This window comes from Carassius carassius, chromosome 12 (genome assembly GCF_963082965.1).
Source record: "Carassius carassius chromosome 12, fCarCar2.1, whole genome shotgun sequence".
Taxonomy (NCBI): domain Eukaryota; kingdom Metazoa; phylum Chordata; class Actinopteri; order Cypriniformes; family Cyprinidae; genus Carassius; species Carassius carassius.
This window is the reverse complement of record NC_081766.1, coordinates 7,616,980-7,634,624: the sequence shown is the minus strand read 5'-3', so window position 1 is coordinate 7,634,624 and position 17,645 is coordinate 7,616,980. Positions and strand designations below refer to the sequence as shown.

Genomic DNA, 17,645 nt, shown 5'->3' with positions numbered 1-17,645 from the left:
TTTTGAAATCATGGCCACTATCTGTGTGCTCAATTAGAGTGTATTCACTTTTTTGTTTTCTTGTAATCAGATGGATGAAATGTTATGCTCTTTATTTTGACATCCCTATATGCTGAATGTGGTGACTGCGATTTTCTGTGAAATATAGTCAATTATTCTTTTGATTTAAGCTGACTGTTAATATATGTAAATGTATCCTTGGCACTGCATAAACCTCTTGAACATGAAGAAGTTTGAACACAGAACACTCCTGTGTCATGTCTATTTCTTACCATGATTCCTGATTGAAGTAACTGAAAATGTTCATTATGAAAAATATATACTTGGTATTTTTAAGCAGCTTCAAAATATTTTCACTTCTACTGAAAAACAAAAAGTAACATAGGCTAATCTGTATATTTGAATCAAGTTTTAGAAAAATGCTAAAATACAACCAAAACATATTTCTTTGGCAAAACCACCAACTGCATAAGTACTACACCTTAAAAGATTGATAAACTGGACAACCATTTAAGTTCTTACATAGCGACACAGCAAGCTGCATTGAAAACAGAAAGGTGGTATGACTATAGTTTTTGTAGAATTTTGTTCAAGTAATGTCACCCAAGACCTTATTGTACACATACTATAGGTTTTTTTCTTTTTTTTAATTCTGAAAACCAATAGGAACTTCCCGAGAACACCTAGTAAAAGTAGCCTTTTGGTTTGGCCTATAAATTTATGCAACCACTTCAGGATGACAAGATTTGCAGTATATGTTGCCATTTCTTGTATCCTGCACTCTAAAAAAAGAGGATTATTTAAAGGTTCTTTACATGCAGTAATGGTTTTATTTAGAACCATAGCCTTCTGAGGAACCCTTTTATGCTGAAATGGTTCTTTATGTTACAGTTTGGGGTACTTTATTCCTGTCCTTTTGTTTTTCAAATCTATAACTGTCAAAGCACCTCATTACTGAATTTCTGGAGTTCAGTGACCCAGCTACACAGACTGTCAACGCACTCTCAACAGGAAAATGATTTCAATCCTAAATTTAAATACTAATTTAACTTAGTATTTAAATACTAATTGTAACTGTTTTCTAAACAACATTTCCTTATTTTTTGTTTGTTTTTGGTCACATAAAAGTGTGTGCAGCTCTGTTAAGCTGTGGAAACTTCTCTCTTCTTCTCCACAGATGTATCACATCCTACTACCACCTGTGAAAAATCACCACTTAATCATACCAAAATTATAGAGTTAAAGGCATTATAGAAGATTGTGATTGTTTCACTGAAACTTGGTCTTCATCACATCTATTTTTGTTCTTATTTTGTTTTACTTATTAATACATTTACAATGTCAGTCATCATTCATTAATGTATTCAGTGAATAACTGTTGTTAAGAGCAAAAAGAAAACATTCTTAAACAGGCTTTGCTCTTGGCAACACTATTGAATCAAAGACCAAAGGCACCTGGATGTGGTGTGGTAATAAAAATGGACACACATTGGTGCTGCTGGACACAGAGGGACTTGGCGACGTGGATAAGGTGAGGAGGAAAAGCACACAGTATCCATAGCAATGTTATCTCTATAGGAATAAAAATCTACCATCACCTTGTCTTGTGCTTTTACTTTCCATTAATTAATCACCAGGTGAGAAGACTCACTGCTCAAAATTATTTGGACTTTACATATTAGTTCTAAACTGAATGGCATTTTGCTTCTAAATGTAAATAAGTGGCCACTTACTGCAACTCACATATACTTTTAATGTTTTAGGGAGATGAGAAACATGATACATGGATCTTCTGTCTGGCAGTTCTTCTCAGCAGTACTCTAGTGTACAACAGCTTAGGGGTCATTGACAACATGGCACTGGAAAGGCTGCAGTATCCTTCTCACATAATATATATTAATAGTTAACACTTTATAAAAACAGTTAATATATAGCAGCACAGTTATTCCTCCTGAATGTAGCTAGGTTACAGAGCTGACGGAGAACATTCGTGTGAAGGCAGAAGTGAGTCAAGATGAGGACGGGTCAAAAGATTTCATGCGTGTTTTCCCATCATTTGTCTGGGCTGTTCGTGACTTTAGTTTGGAACTGATTAAAGATGATAAACCAATAACATCAGACGAATATCTGGAAAGTGCACTGGAATTAAAACAAGGTGGGAAAAAAAGAGTTGACACTAAACATAAAGTACAAAAATATTATCACAGACAATCAATTTGTTTTGTAATGTTAAAAAAACATTCAAATAAATTACGTTAAATTATATGAAGTTAGTCTAGTGAAACACTCATCATAATGCATACATAATTAAGTAAAAAAATAAGTTTTCAAATTGTGACATCTTTCACAATATGGGAAATACTCCAAACTCATGGAGCTGAGCCAATGTTGCTATATAGGTTCCTGAAATGAAGTGCCAATCAACCTACATTGGCCTACTAAAACTTGTCTCCGCACATTAAAATAGAATAGGAACAAATATTTTTACTGGGAATAACATTAAAGTGTCCATTGCATACAGTAAATTTGCATTCATAATGTCATATGTACAGTTTACAAAATATAATATAATCAATAAAATATAGTTTCGGTTCTTCATTCTGAATGAAATGATGGTATTAACCATACCATTACCAGTAACATATTAATACATATATTTTACCTTTAATATATGCTTTGTGTGGTAACGGTTTTATAAAAGCAATAAGCCAGGTGAAGCTGTGATTTACAGTTTGTTTTGATGTTTGTTTGTTTTACATTAATGGCTTATTGTGGCTTACTTTAATATCTTATGATTCCATAATTATCTTATTTTTAGGTTATTCACATCAAATTGAAAGGTATAACCTGCCCCGTCGCTGTCTGCGCAATTTCTTTGCAGTGAGGAAGTGCTTTGTTTTTCCTCGGCCAGCTAGTACGCAAAACATGAGAAGAATGGACGAACTGACCAAGAAAGAACTGGATTCAGAGTTCCTTGAGCAGGCAAACACCTTTTGTTGTTACATCTACAACAATGCAGAGCCAAAAACGGTCAATGGAGGCCGTATAATTACAGGAACAGGTGTGTGCCTTCAGAAAATCTCCTAAAGAGAAAGAATTTATGACAATTGTGAATCTCTTCTAAGAACCAATGATCAATGGACTGTGTATAAAAGAACAGACAATTGACGGATATGGATTTGTGTTTCCTGACAGCTCTGGGTAATCTTGCTGATGTTTACATAGAGGCGATCTGCAGTGGTAAGGTTCCATGTCTGGAGAACGCAGTTGTGTCTCTGGCTAAGATCCAGAACGTCCGTGCAGTGGAAGAGAACATGCAGTTGTACATGACAGAGATGCTCAACATAGCTAAGCTTCCTATTTGCCTGGAAGAACCGTCTGACATCCACAAAACTGCAGAGAAGAACGCCATTGAAGTTTTCATCACCTTGTCCTTCAATGACAATGACCAAATCTACCAAAAAGAGCTCATGGTACAGAACCTGCTGACAAACAAAACATAGACATGGAGAGATCAGCTTGAAACGGTGTCCTAATTTGCATACTTACATTAATTACTAAATGTACTTATAATACACACTAAATCATATTAAACTGAACAATCTTATACATTTAGAATAAATCCAATGATTTAAAAGTAATTAATTAAAATAGTTTTAAAGTATGGCCCCTTCAAAACTTAGAAAACTCAGTGCTGCACTTGTTTTTATTATAGTGAATATGTGCACAGATTCAAGTAATGGAGATTCAATCCATTTGCAATATTATGTCTTTATAACCAATAAAAGTATAAACAGTTTTGCTCCCTCTTAATGCTCTTCATGATTTAGGGGAAGATTCATGATGAATATCAAGATATGTGCATAATTATCAAGCGTCTCTCATGCAGTGTGAGGAAGTTCTGCGTGTGGTGTTTGATAAGCTGGAAAAAAGCATTTCTGATGGATCATACCTGAAACCTGGAGGATACCAACAGTACAGAGACACGCTCACACAGCTGACCAGTGACTACAGAGCAAAAACACACTCACAAATAACGGTAGTTCACACGCATGCTTTTATTGTGAATAAAAAAATTTTGGAGGGTCACATAACAACACCGATCAACATCCATAATGCTCATAAAGATAACATGATAACAGATAACAGTCATGAAACTGAAACTCTTATTCACTCCAAGGTACTTCTAAATCTGTCTACTGTTGTTATTTATATGTGAATCACAAAATGAGAAATTCTGAAGAATGTGCATGATACTTTTTATCCAAATAATAGTTTGCAATGATTAGTGCTGTCAAGTATAAACAAAAGGCAAAAGAAACATAATGTAAGTAGTCCAGATAACGAATGGACTTCAAGTTATCTGATGATATGCTTCATAAAATATATGTGGAATATAGTACAGAGATCATCTGGGCAACTTTTATGGTACTTTTGGAGCATGGCAGGCAGACATGATAATAATGAGCTGTTATTTAATGTAAAGTAGCAACATCACATACCTCTTTATCACTGTGGTTTGTTGCAATGTGATGGTTAATATATCATAATAAAATATATTTTATAATTTATATAAAAATATATTTTTACAAATATATTTTAAACAAAACTCACATTTAAAAAAAATATTTTAAATAATTAGAAATGTGTTTATTTTTTTCTTCCACAGAGCAAGGATGTGTTGAGCAAGTTTTTGAAAGCAAAGGAAGAGGCGGGAAATTTGATTCTGCAAGCTGACCAATCTCTCTCGGCAGCGGAACAGGAGAAAGAGGGCACAGTTCAAATCAGCTGCACACATTTCTATCAATCAGAATCTTAATGATACAGTACAATGATTTCAATCAGAGAATGAACAATAACCTACAGAATTTGTGATTGATTGATTGATTGATTGATTGATTGATTGATGATTGATTGAACCTACACAGATATGTCTAGTTGATATATCTGAATTAGTGAGCAGACTACCCTTTCTCTCTCTTTATACAGTGCAGAGATTAAAGAGTGAGATCCTAGAGCAGCAAAAAAGAAGCATAGAGGAACAGAACCAATTACAGGATCAGGCATTTAAAGACATGCAAAGAACCCACGATGAGCATGTGAATCGGATCATAAGTCAGATGGAGAAAGAGCAGGAGAGAATGACGAGAGACAATGAACGAGTCCTGGATGCAAAACTGAAGGTAAAAAGGGATGCTTCCTTTAAAAACTCTCACAGGATTAATGTTGTGCTTTAAAGTGAAATTGTGTGGCTAGATTTAAAGAAAACACTAATCACAATCTGGTGTGCAAATCGATGCAAGAATCAATTTGGTGTGCAAATCAATGTGATATGGGAGAATTATAAAGTAGAATCTTAACATTAAAAAAATTATTTACTTAAGGTATGGAATGGGGTCTTGTGTACATTAGCTCAAAGTTAGAGGAATATTCATTGTATGTTTTACTCATATAAATATAATGTCAGCACTGCATTGAATAAAGGGAAGAAAGAATTACATTTAGCAGTATTTCAGCAAATGTATTATGTCATGCTGTCTTTAGATGCAAATACACTGTACAAGTGATTTTTTTGAAGAATGAAACAAATTACTGGAATGTGTTTTACAAGAACTTTCCAGTTCTGTTTAAATATTTGTAAAATTTAGTATCAGTTTCTGAGCGAAAATGATTTCTACACCAATGATTCTTCAGTGTGTACAAAATAAACAAATGTTAAGAAATGTAATGTTTGTAGAAAGTGTTTCTATGCAAAATATGTAGAATATGCATGATTCTCAGGAACAATTTAACTTGGAGATGTTTTTGACATGCTTGATTAGATGTTAAACTGTATTGCCTTGAGTTTACAAACTGCTCTAAAGACTGTATTTTTGAAGTTTACTGAATGTCCTTATGGTCAAGCTTAGGATTAGACTTTGTTAATTTAATTGCTGTTTGTGTTGCAGGAAAAGGAAGCTCTTCTGCAGCAGGGCTTTCAGCAGGAGGCTGCACAGATTCAGGGTGAGATTGAGAGCCTAAAATCAAACAGGGACAAGGAAGAGACATCCCAACCCTCCACAGCAAGCAAGGTTTTTGAATGTATCAGAACTTTGTTCCTAAATTAAATTTGTTCCTAAATTAGCTGGTTTTGGTCTGACCTTGCTTTCAAAAAAGTTTTGAAAATGCATATACATTATTACTCACCTTAACATACAGTATATATTACCTTCTAATACAGCAGGCATATAATATTTATACTACAGGGCTGTTGAAAGCTTGAAGCTGATTGGTTGACAAATGTTATAAGGTATTTAATTATTTTCAGGGAAATCCACACTTACAGTAGTTCCAGGCAGGGCTCGACCACATTAAATGTTCTCACTAGAGGGGTAAAAGGGGTGCTGTTCTTGAAGCAGATGAACTTATAGATTCACTATTAGTAGAGAAGCTTCTACTGAACTATGTTGAAAGAGATGGACAAACTCATTACTGTAACTGCATTGGATTGCATTTATAACTGCATTAGTCTGCATATCAGTGGCTCAAGCCTCGGTTGGCATTACTAGCTTTAATGTGATGTTTTGGAATTAACAACAGAGGCGTGGGATGAGTTTGGTAAGAAATAATCCTATGCACAAGAGCATTTTAAGGACAAAACCTTAAGTCTTTAAAACATCTTTAAAACAAGTAAAACATCTGATCAATGTTTTGAGGTGTGGTAACCGTAGTGTAAGTGGAATAAATTACTTATTAGAAAATAATGCACAACCAAAGTGTAATGCACACCCACATCACATCACCTCGGATGTGCATTATATTCTAATAAATAAGTGACTCCCTTCTTTTCCATGTAACGTTAAATGATTCACAAAATCTGTGAATCCTGATATAAATCTTCCTTGTAGCTTCCAATTGACGGTGATATTAAGCCATTTTGAAAAGTACTGGCTGTGTGTATTATGCATGCATTTGCTAATACATTCTTACTCCTTATCTATGGTGAATACATCACTGGCTGGTGATGTCGTTGTGGTTACTTTCATCTGTGAACATTCCTTACCTACTAGCCCATGACTTATTTATGGCAATGTTTGCCGAACAATAAAACTTATGTTTATGAGTTCAATCCAGTCCAGTTTAGTTTCTATCCAATAGTCTCTGTGTCCGAAATCAAATACTTCCCTGATATATAGTATGCAAAAAAAAAAAAAAAACACACACACACGGCATAGTAGGTCAGAATTCATGGCATTTGAAAAACAGTAGGTGAAAAATACCCGCATGACCTACTAATTCCGGCAAAGAACCCAAACTCCCATCACCAGCAACATAGGATATACTTTTATTACACAGTATACACTACATTAAGTATGTGAATTAGGACATTACTCGTTAACAAATAAATACAGTACAATTAAATAAAAACCTACTTTGTCTTGTAAGCTTTATGAATAAATCTGTTTGTGATGTAACAGTGATTTGCATGGAAAGGGTCATTATAATCTTTTGAGTCCTTTCATCAGCACTTTATAATTAAGGATAGCTGGAAGGATTTCTGCCACAGTTCCTAAAATTGGCATCACAACTTCCTTCATTAAACCACCAGAACTTTCCTTTTCTTTTTTTAGACTGGCTATCTCTTCATTCAGGAGATCAGCTTTCTCACTAAAGCCTTTCTTTAGCATCTCCTCCCGCTCCTTCAGTTTGCTCTCAATGGCTCTGTCCATCTCCTGCTTCTGCTGCTCCAGCTCCTTGTTGAACTTCTCCTGCATCTGCCTCATTTGGTCCTGCTGCCGCTCTTTCTCTGCCTGCAACATTCGCTCACTCTCCATGCGTTTCTCCTCTTGCTCTTTATACTTCTGTTCCAGCAGAGCATTCTTTTCCTTTTCCTCTGTCAGTCAAGATAGAAAATAAGAAAAAAATATTTGAAATATGATGTTAATACCAAACCTCTCGAACCTGAACTCCAAGATGCCTTAGAAATGCTCTTGAGTATCAGTTTGGGCTTTTGGGTCCATTAAATTGCTCCAGGGTTGAAATCGTGTTATGAATTACAAATATTCATTGGGTTGGTAAAGATTTACCTTGAAACGTTCTGTCACTTTCAGTGAGTTTTGTATCTGTGTAGAGGATGCTCTTTGCTTCTGGTCCTCGCTCATTCAAAAACTCATTCAGCACGGCCTCAGCCTGCACATAAACAGACATATATTAGAGAACATACCTTCATCTATAATCAAAGAACAATTGCACAAATACACTTTTTGTCCTCACCAATACACCTTTATTGGGTTCTCTGCGGTACTGTTCAACAATGGTGTCTCTGTCTCTGCAGTAGAGCTCATATCCTCCAGATTGACTGTACTTCCCCTCCTGCAGCCATTTATTCATGTCAGAGAACAGATTCTTCAGCAGATCTCTGCACTTTTTCTCTGATGCCATCTCATTCTCCTGCAGCAAACCTACATAATACGTATCTATAGCTTCCTAAACATACAAAAACACATGCATCACATATATATGCTGGAAAAAGTCTGATATACTATCATAGCTGAGTTACGGTTTAAGGAATGACCATATGTGCACCACTTCACACATAATTAGCAATATTTAAATACTTCAGCTAACTATTGTTTAAAATAATGCACAATGAAACAAGGCATATTTAAGAATATGTTCAAATAACAGCTATATTATTGTGAGATGGGCATTTGAAACTTGCCTTGAGTTTTTTCAAGTATTCTCCTTTTTCATCTTTAAAGGAGCTTTTCATAAACTCACAGGTGGCCAGACTGCTAAACTTCTGGTGCTCCGAGGAAATATCATCCACACCTACTGGGAACTTGTTCTTCATCTGCAAAGAGCAGCATGCTTGAATGGCTCGTTGCCATTTCAAAACATGAATAACAAAAATGTAATAACAGACTAACAAAATACGTTTTTCTTGTTGAATATTATCATAGTAAATGGTTAACAGATGATGCTCTAAAACTAATCTCTGCCCAAGTGATCTGTATACTTCTTTATTAATCAAGTAATTTCAAGTTGCTTCCTAAATACACTTACTTTCAACTAAAAACCCCATAAAAGCCAAATTTAGATAAGTAAAGCCCAGTCTGATGAGTAACTGCACTGAGTGAATTAATAAGATATTGTGTGTCATACCTTTTCCATCCCAGTCTGATATGCTTTGAAAGCTTCTTGAACAGCTGTCTGGTTCTCTAGATTTGCAAGAGCAACAACTGCATTGTCCAGACAGGGCACCTTACCACTGTTGATTGTGTCTACATAAATCTTAACCAGATGTCCAAGCACTGACAACACACACAAACACATAAACAGATTTACCTTTCAATTCTAAAAGCTAATGGGTCTGAACACTGAATTTTCTTCATATTTAACTGGTAAAACACTCACATTTGCCAGTAACTCTGTGTCCTCCTTTCACTGTTTTCACGACACTATTGTGAAAGATGTGGTCACAGAAACGACCCGTGACCTCCAGAAAATCGGGTATAAGGTCCCGCTCTTGCAAGCTTTCTAAACGTGTCATGTTTTCAGGTGAGGCTGGAGAAGGGAACACGAAACACTTCCTGGGGGATGGGAAATAGTTTCGGATGCATTGACGAGGCAGGTTGTAGTCGCTGACTTTTTTGCTCATACCTTTTAGGAAAAAATAGCACATTTTCACCAAAATGCACTAATAAATATTTTCTTTTGTCAGTATTCAGTCACTGTTTATTTACATATATTTCAAGTTCTAGCAATGTTTATGTCTCTCTTAAATACCTTTTTTGAGCTGGAGGGCAAATTCAAGATACTCGTCCTCAGTCACTCTCTTTCCTTCAATTACCAATTCCAAGGTGAAATCTCTCACGACCCAGGTGAATGATGGAAAAAACTGCACAAACTTAAAATCCTCTTCTTCCTCCTCATCATCTGCTACTTTTGTTGATCTGATCTTTATATTCTCAGCGAGCTCAGCAACATAGCTGCAGAACATTAAGAAACAACAGCATCTTGTAAAGTGTATGTTTGTATACAGTGCCCTCCATAAGTACTTAAACAGTAAAGACAAAATTGTTCTGTCAAGAAATCTGTAAATATGATTAAAAGATGAATATTACATTTATGAGACATGTATGTTACATTTTATTATTGGGTCAACACAATGATGTTTTACCAGCTAAGACGATCAGCACTTTTAGAGTTTCATCTCCCTTTCTGATGTGAGCATAAGTTTTGGAACAATTGCCTCACAGGTCTTTCTAAGTGTTCAGCTGTGTCAGATATTAAAAGCAGGGAATGTGTCTTATCAGTTATATCCATTGCTTCTGCATTCTAAGTCTTGCATTCAATGATGACACACACAAACCAGGATAAAGATGAGGAAGCCGACTCTGAAAGAAAAGCAAGCAATTTGGATGCTAAAAGATCAGAAAAACAACAGTAGTTGATGACAGGCAAATCATAAAAGCTGTGAAAATGAACCCTAAAATACATGTCTGTAAAATCACCAATAACCTCCAGAAAGCTGGGGTGATGCTCTGTCAATCTACAGTCTGCAGGAGAATTTGACACAGAATTATAGAAGCTACACAGCAAGATGCAAACTTCTGATCAGCACCAAAAATATAAAGGCAAGATTCTTCACAAATGTGAGCCAGTAGATTTTTGGAACTGAGTTGATGGACCAATGAGACAAAGATTAACCTTTATGTAAATGATTGGAAAGCAAAAGTGGGGAGAAAAAAGGGAACTGAAAATTACCCTAAGCATGCAACCTCATCTGTAAAGCTTGGTATAGGTGGTGTCATGGCATGGGCATGCATGGCTGTCTCTAGAACAGGAACTCTTCATTTTAATGATGACTTTATGTATGATGGGAGTAGCAGAATTAATTTGGAAGGGTACAAAATCATCTTGGCTACCTATATTCAAGAAAATGCCACCAAACTCATTTGAAAGCACTTCATATTGGATCAGGACAATGACGCAAAACACCCTGCCAGTTCAGTCAAGGACTTTATCAGGGCAAAGAAATGTAAAGTCTTAGATTGCCCAAATCAATCTCCAGATTTAAATCCAATTGAACATTAATTTTACCAGCTGAAGAGGAGACTAAAGACAGGAACTCCCAAAACAAGCAACAGTTGGAATTGGCTGCATTAAAGGCTGGGGAAAAGCATTTCAAAGAATAAGATCAAGAGTCTGGTGATGTCGGTTGCAGACTCACTGCTCTGATTGCATGCAAGGATCTGCAACTAAATATTAGCTTTTAATCTTTTACATCTGCCTAATTATTATTGAACTGTTCCAATATTTATGCTCACATCAAATAGTGGGATGAACTCTAAAAGTGCTGAACTTTTTATTTGGTAAAACATGTATTTGTCGAAAGACCTAATAATAAAATGTGACATTCTGTAGTTTTGTCGCATATTCATCTTTTTATCATATTTGCAAATGTCTTGACTCCACAGCAGAGAAAGTAATTTTGTCTTTACTGTTCCAATACTTATGGACTGCACTGTATGTGAAAGAGGAAGTGGTTTGTGTGGCAGGTTAAAGGATACTGCAGCTTTTCCACTGCAGTGTTATCGATTGTGCCACGGCTGTTGTACACCAATGTGCTGCTGAGCAGAACAGCCAGACAGAAGATCCAGCTGTCATTCTTAGAGTCTCCCTGAAACACAGAGTGTCTTCAGATTCATCCACAAAATATATCAACAAGACTATTACTTCTACAGCTTTATTCTTGTCCTCACTTTGGCCACATCCCCAAGTCCCTCTGTATCCAGCAGTACCAGACTGTGTCCTTCTTTATAGGGGTGTGGGACACACCACATCCAGATGCCTTTGGTCTTCGACTCAATAGTATTGCCAAGAGCAAAGCCTGCATGAGACAACCATGTTTTTATTATTATAATTAGTATGTAGATGATATGTATTAAGATGATATTTCTCGACGTTCTCACACCTGACTGTTGTCCCGCCAGGCGGTTCATAAGATAGGACTTCCCCGTACGATAGAGTCCCACCACAGACACCACCACCACTGGCTCATGGATCCTACACAGGAACTCTATGGCATCCTTACAGGTGCTGAGTGATCCGTTCACATTCTCCACCAAACATATTGGTGAAGGCATTAATCTGGCTTTAGACATGCTAGCTCTTTGTAGCTCTTCCTGATTGCTAAAGGAAAAATCAACTATATGGTTACTGCAAATAGAATAATGTAAAAAAAATATGAAGAAAAACCTACACAACATACAGCAAAACATCCAGTTCTTCACTGACCTTCCAGTGTGTTGCTCTATTTGCATCCTGTTAGCAATTAAAAATCTGTTATTAATCTCTACAAAATGGTAACTGATCAATGGTCAACTCTCATTATGTAGGCCTAGTGGTTGGTATCTTAGTACCTTTTGTCTTTAAGATTTTTTATACTAGATGCAAAAAATGGAGAAAGATAATAATATTGCCATAACAGGTCATGTTAACTCACAAAATAAATATTTCCTCTGGTTTCAAATGCATATCAGTAAATATGTATTTGAAACCAGAGGAAATATTTATTTTGTGAGTTAACATGACCTGTTAACTAAACATAAACCTGTGTTTTTATGATAAAGTATTTGTACAAATGGGGTTCTCATGCATTCAGCGGGAGCTTGATTGAAAGATGATCTGACCAATCATAACAGAGATTCTGCACAACAAACTAACTAGGCAGGGGATTTGGTTAACATTGGTGCACTTGAACTTGAAAATAGTGTCTATTGACATCTTTCCACGGTTGAAACAAGATACCTTCTAGTGTTCATTCATGTTTATTTTGTGCTATAACTAGTAAAGAAGAAGAGATTATTGGTTCACTTTCCGCTTGAATTGAGCAAGGCTACAAGAATCTGTCAAGACTCATTAAAGAGCCACAAAACGGTATTGTTTGAATTTCTTTAAAAATGACCAAATTTGAATGCTGAGACTTTGTTTTGTACCTAAAGTAACCTGCTCTGTCTAGTATGTCAGCATTATGTCAGTGTCCTCTTTGCTCCGTCATGTATTTTTCACTGAGTGAGAACCCTCAGAACATGATGTTTGGCGTGAGAGGCACCATGGTTTTTTTTTTCTTTTTTTTCTTGTCGGAGTGTGATTTCTTAAACACCTGTAATGTCTGTTTTGTGGTTTTGTTTCATGTTCTTGTTTTCATGACTTTTATTTTGTAGTTTTATTTATGCTGTTTGTGACATGTTTCCCTTGCCCTTTTGTCTTCTTATTCGTTCCTCTTGTTCAATGTGTCTGGCAATGTTCTGATTGGTTTATTGTCTTGATTATCAGTTTTGTTTACTCATTGGTTGTTTTAGTCATATGCCTTGTTCCCCATTGGTTTGTTCATGTCATTTGTCCATCAATGTCTGTTATAAGTAGTCATGTTTTTGCCATTGTCCATTTTCATGTATTAATGTTGTAACCTGCAGTCGGTGAGTCTAGTCTGTTCATGCCACGCCAGGTCTGTTTCTGTCAAGTCTGTTTCATCATGCCTCATCAAGCCAAGTCTAGTTTCTTGTTTGGATTATGTTTGGATGTTTTGGATTTCACTTCTATAAATAAACTGCACTTGGGTTCTCACTACGCTCGCCTTCAGTGTAATCATTACAACACCTTTGACTGGCCACTGCGGTCAAATTAATCTGAATTCACTTGCTGTTCAAACAATGGATTTTTTTTAACACTTACAGTACGAGTTCTGCATGCACGCAAGTCCTCTCATTGTAACATATACAAAGTAAAGAGACTCATTGTGCAGTTGAAGATAGCTTCAATAACAAAATTTTGTGAGATCGCGATGAACTCAAGTGAGTTACAGCTGTTTAGTGATTATAAAGGAAGCACTCTTTAGGCTACATATAATTTATTCAGAATTTGAATAAAAGTTTGTTTGTTTTTTCAGCTGCTATGAGGACCAATTGGAAGGACGCTATTCTTCTTGTGGTAAAAAGTAAAGCCTGAATTGATTTGTACTAACACATTACCAGACATTGTAACTTTAACATGTCTAGCAGTAAGACAAAAGTCTGCAGAGTGCAGACAGGGAGCGGCCTCAGCATAGCATCGCCTTTGTCAACAACATCATGCGATTCAAAAGAACAACAGAATGGCACAACAAACATCCTGAGATTTGAATGTGTTCCTGTTAGGTTTTCCGGGGCCATAAATTTCAGAGTAAGCACACTCTTTCAGATAGGTACTCACATAATTAGAGTGTGTAATTCAAAGTTAAAATAAACGTTAAATATTAATTAAATGGGAATATAATTAGGCTACCTTTACATGTCCTTAAAAATCAGACTGTAAACAAAATGTATATTTGATTTGAAAACACTGAATGGATGTTCTACATTTATTTTTGAATAAATACCAAAGAAATTAATAAAATAAAGTTCACTTACGTCACCCTAAATTTAAAATGTATTGACTTCAGAGTAGGTGGTCACAAGGCGCTCTCTCTCTCTCTCTCCGCGATACTTCTCGGTGTGCACTGAACGGAATCTCAAGTTTTATTAACCACAACGATGAGGTTGTTTTTTTTAGTATAGGCTTGACGGTAAACGATCTATTTCAATGACCGAACCGAGCCTGTGTTGTTTCCCTTTTAGTTTCACTTTCGTGTTAGCACTATGGGTCATGCGCAGTGAATCAGAAGAGCCGGCTCGCATCGAGTGAGAGCCGGCTCCCAGTTTTTTTCCTTTGACCGCTTACCTCAAGGCAGCACTTTGTTTTGATTGTTCAGCAATCGCATCGCGGCCAATTAGATGTGAGTATATGGGATCATACCATTATGTAAAAACAGAGAGGGGGATGAAGTGAAGGGGCACTCCACTGCAAGTTAATGAGTTGTAACAACGTTAATGGAGGGGAGACTGTATTGTGGCAACATCGGTTCCTTCAGAGAGAATCTTCTCAAAAACAGGGCAGATAATCACAGAAAGAAGAAATAGGATCAGTCCATCAAAGCTGAGGCATGATTTTTTTGAATGCCAATATTCACTGAGGACATTAATACTGTTTGCTTGAGTTTGGTTCTAGTTCTGTAGATTTATATGCGGTTTTGTTGTTAATTTGTGCAATAAAATGTTTGATTAAAATATTAAACAAAAGAATGTTTTTGTAACAAAATAAATGCACAAAATTAGGCAATTATAAGGATTCTCATAAAACACTGCCCATGAAAGGGTTTTCAACACACAAACCATTAATTTCTCCACCAAACATATTGGTGAAGGCATTAATCTGGCTTTAGACATGCTAGCTCTTTGTAGCTCTTCCTGATTGCTAAAGGAAAAATCAACTATATGGTTACTGCAAATAGAATAATGTAAAAAAAATATGAAGAAAAACCTACACAACATACAGCAAAACATCCAGTTCTTCACTGACCTTCCAGTGTGTTGCTCTATTTGCATCCTGTTAGCAATTAAAAATCTGTTATTAATCTCTACAAAATGGTAACTGATCAATGGTCAACTCTCATTATGTAGGCCTAGTGGTTGGTATCTTAGTACCTTTTGTCTTTAAGATTTTTTATACTAGATGCAAAAAATGGAGAAAGATAATAATATTGCCATAACAGGTCATGTTAACTCACAAAATAAATATTTCCTCCGGTTTCAAATGCATATCAGTAAATATGTATTTGAAACCAGAGGAAATATTTATTTTGTGAGTTAACATGACCTGTTAACTAAACATAAACCTGTGTTTTTATGATAAAGTATTTGTACAAATGGGGTTCTCATGCATTCAGCGGGAGCTTGATTGAAAGATGATCTGACCAATCATAACAGAGATTCTGCACAACAAACTAACTAGGCAGGGGATTTGGTTAACATTGGTGCACTTGAACTTGAAAATAGTGTCTATTGACATCTTTCCACGGTTGAAACAAGATACCTTCTAGTGTTCATTCATGTTTATTTTGTGCTATAACTAGTAAAGAAGAAGAGATTATTGGTTCACTTTCCGCTTGAATTGAGCAAGGCTACAAGAATCTGTCAAGACTCATTAAAGAGCCACAAAACGGTATTGTTTGAATTTCTTTAAAAATGACCAAATTTGAATGCTGAGACTTTGTTTTGTACCTAAAGTAACCTGCTCTGTCTAGTATGTCAGCATTATGTCAGTGTCCTCTTTGCTCCGTCATGTATTTTTCACTGAGTGAGAACCCTCAGAACATGATGTTTGGCGTGAGAGGCACCATGGTTTTTTTTTTCTTTTTTTTCTTGTCGGAGTGTGATTTCTTAAACACCTGTAATGTCTGTTTTGTGGTTTTGTTTCATGTTCATGTTTTCATGACTTTTATTTTGTAGTTTTATTTATGCTGTTTGTGACATGTTTCCCTTGCCCTTTTGTCTTCTTATTCGTTCCTCTTGTTCAATGTGTCTGGCAATGTTCTGATTGGTTTATTGTCTTGATTATCAGTTTTGTTTACTCATTGGTTGTTTTAGTCATATGCCTTGTTCCCCATTGGTTTGTTCATGTCATTTGTCCATCAATGTCTGTTATAAGTAGTCATGTTTTTGCCATTGTCCATTTTCATGTATTAATGTTGTAACCTGCAGTCGGTGAGTCTAGTCTGTTCATGCCACGCCAGGTCTGTTTCTGTCAAGTCTGTTTCATCATGCCTCATCAAGCCAAGTCTAGTTTCTTGTTTGGATTATGTTTGGATGTTTTGGATTTCACTTCTATAAATAAACTGCACTTGGGTTCTCACTACGCTCGCCTTCAGTGTAATCATTACAACACCTTTGACTGGCCACTGCGGTCAAATTAATCTGAATTCACTTGCTGTTCAAACAATGGATTTTTTTTAACACTTACAGTACGAGTTCTGCATGCACGCAAGTCCTCTCATTGTAACATATACAAAGTAAAGAGACTCATTGTGCAGTTGAAGATAGCTTCAATAACAAAATTTTGTGAGATCGCGATGAACTCAAGTGAGTTACAGCTGTTTAGTGATTATAAAGGAAGCACTCTTTAGGCTACATATAATTTATTCAGAATTTGAATAAAAGTTTGTTTGTTTTTTCAGCTGCTATGAGGACCAATTGGAAGGACGCTATTCTTCTTGTGGTAAAAAGTAAAGCCTGAATTGATTTGTACAAACACATTACCAGACATTGTAACTTTAACATGTCTAGCAGTAAGACAAAAGTCTGCAGAGTGCAGACAGGGAGCGGCCTCAGCATAGCATCGCCTTTGTTAACAACATCATGCGATTCAAAAGAACAACAGAATGGCACAACAAACATCCTGAGATTTGAATGTGTTCCTGTTAGGTTTTCCGGGGCCATAAATTTCAGAGTAAGCACACTCTTTCAGATAGGTACTCACATAATTAGAGTGTGTAATTCAAAGTTAAAATAAACGTTAAATATTAATTAAATGGGAATATAATTAGGCTACCTTTACGTGTCCTTAAAAATCAGACTGTAAACAAAATGTAGGCTATATTTGATTTGAAAACACTGAATGGATGTTCTACATTTATTTTTGAATAAATACCAAAGAAATTAATAAAATAAAGTTCACTTACGTCACCCTAAATTTAAAATGTATTGACTTCAGAGTAGATGGTCACAAGGCGCTCTCTCTCTCTC

The 17,645-nt window shown here is 35.9% G+C and overlaps 1 protein-coding gene and 1 pseudogene across 4 annotated transcripts in view; one reads left to right on the top strand and one right to left on the bottom strand.

The window, feature by feature from the left end:
• Window positions 1-14,655, bottom strand: part of LOC132154634 (guanylate-binding protein 1-like) — a 30,637-nt gene extending 15,982 nt beyond the window's left edge. The window contains exons 1-12 of one of the 4 annotated variants that reach the window (XM_059563276.1): window positions 14,436-14,650; window positions 11,960-12,177; window positions 11,748-11,875; window positions 11,556-11,665; window positions 9,769-9,971; window positions 9,397-9,642; window positions 9,145-9,293; window positions 8,698-8,833; window positions 8,254-8,462; window positions 8,067-8,169; window positions 7,456-7,873; window positions 6,929-7,425 (exon numbers count right to left, since the gene is read on the bottom strand). In XM_059563276.1, coding sequence (XP_059419259.1) covers window positions 7,479-7,873; window positions 8,067-8,169; window positions 8,254-8,462; window positions 8,698-8,833; window positions 9,145-9,293; window positions 9,397-9,642; window positions 9,769-9,971; window positions 11,556-11,665; window positions 11,748-11,875; window positions 11,960-12,149 — 1,869 coding nt within the window. In that variant the 5' untranslated portion in view covers window positions 12,150-12,177; window positions 14,436-14,650 and the 3' untranslated portion in view covers window positions 6,929-7,425; window positions 7,456-7,478. The other 3 variants (XM_059563275.1, XM_059563272.1, XM_059563273.1) reach the window with 3 other exon arrangements.
• Window positions 11-6,162, top strand: LOC132155332 (guanylate-binding protein 1-like; annotated as a pseudogene).
• Window positions 14,656-17,645: the final 2,990 nt, after the last annotated feature.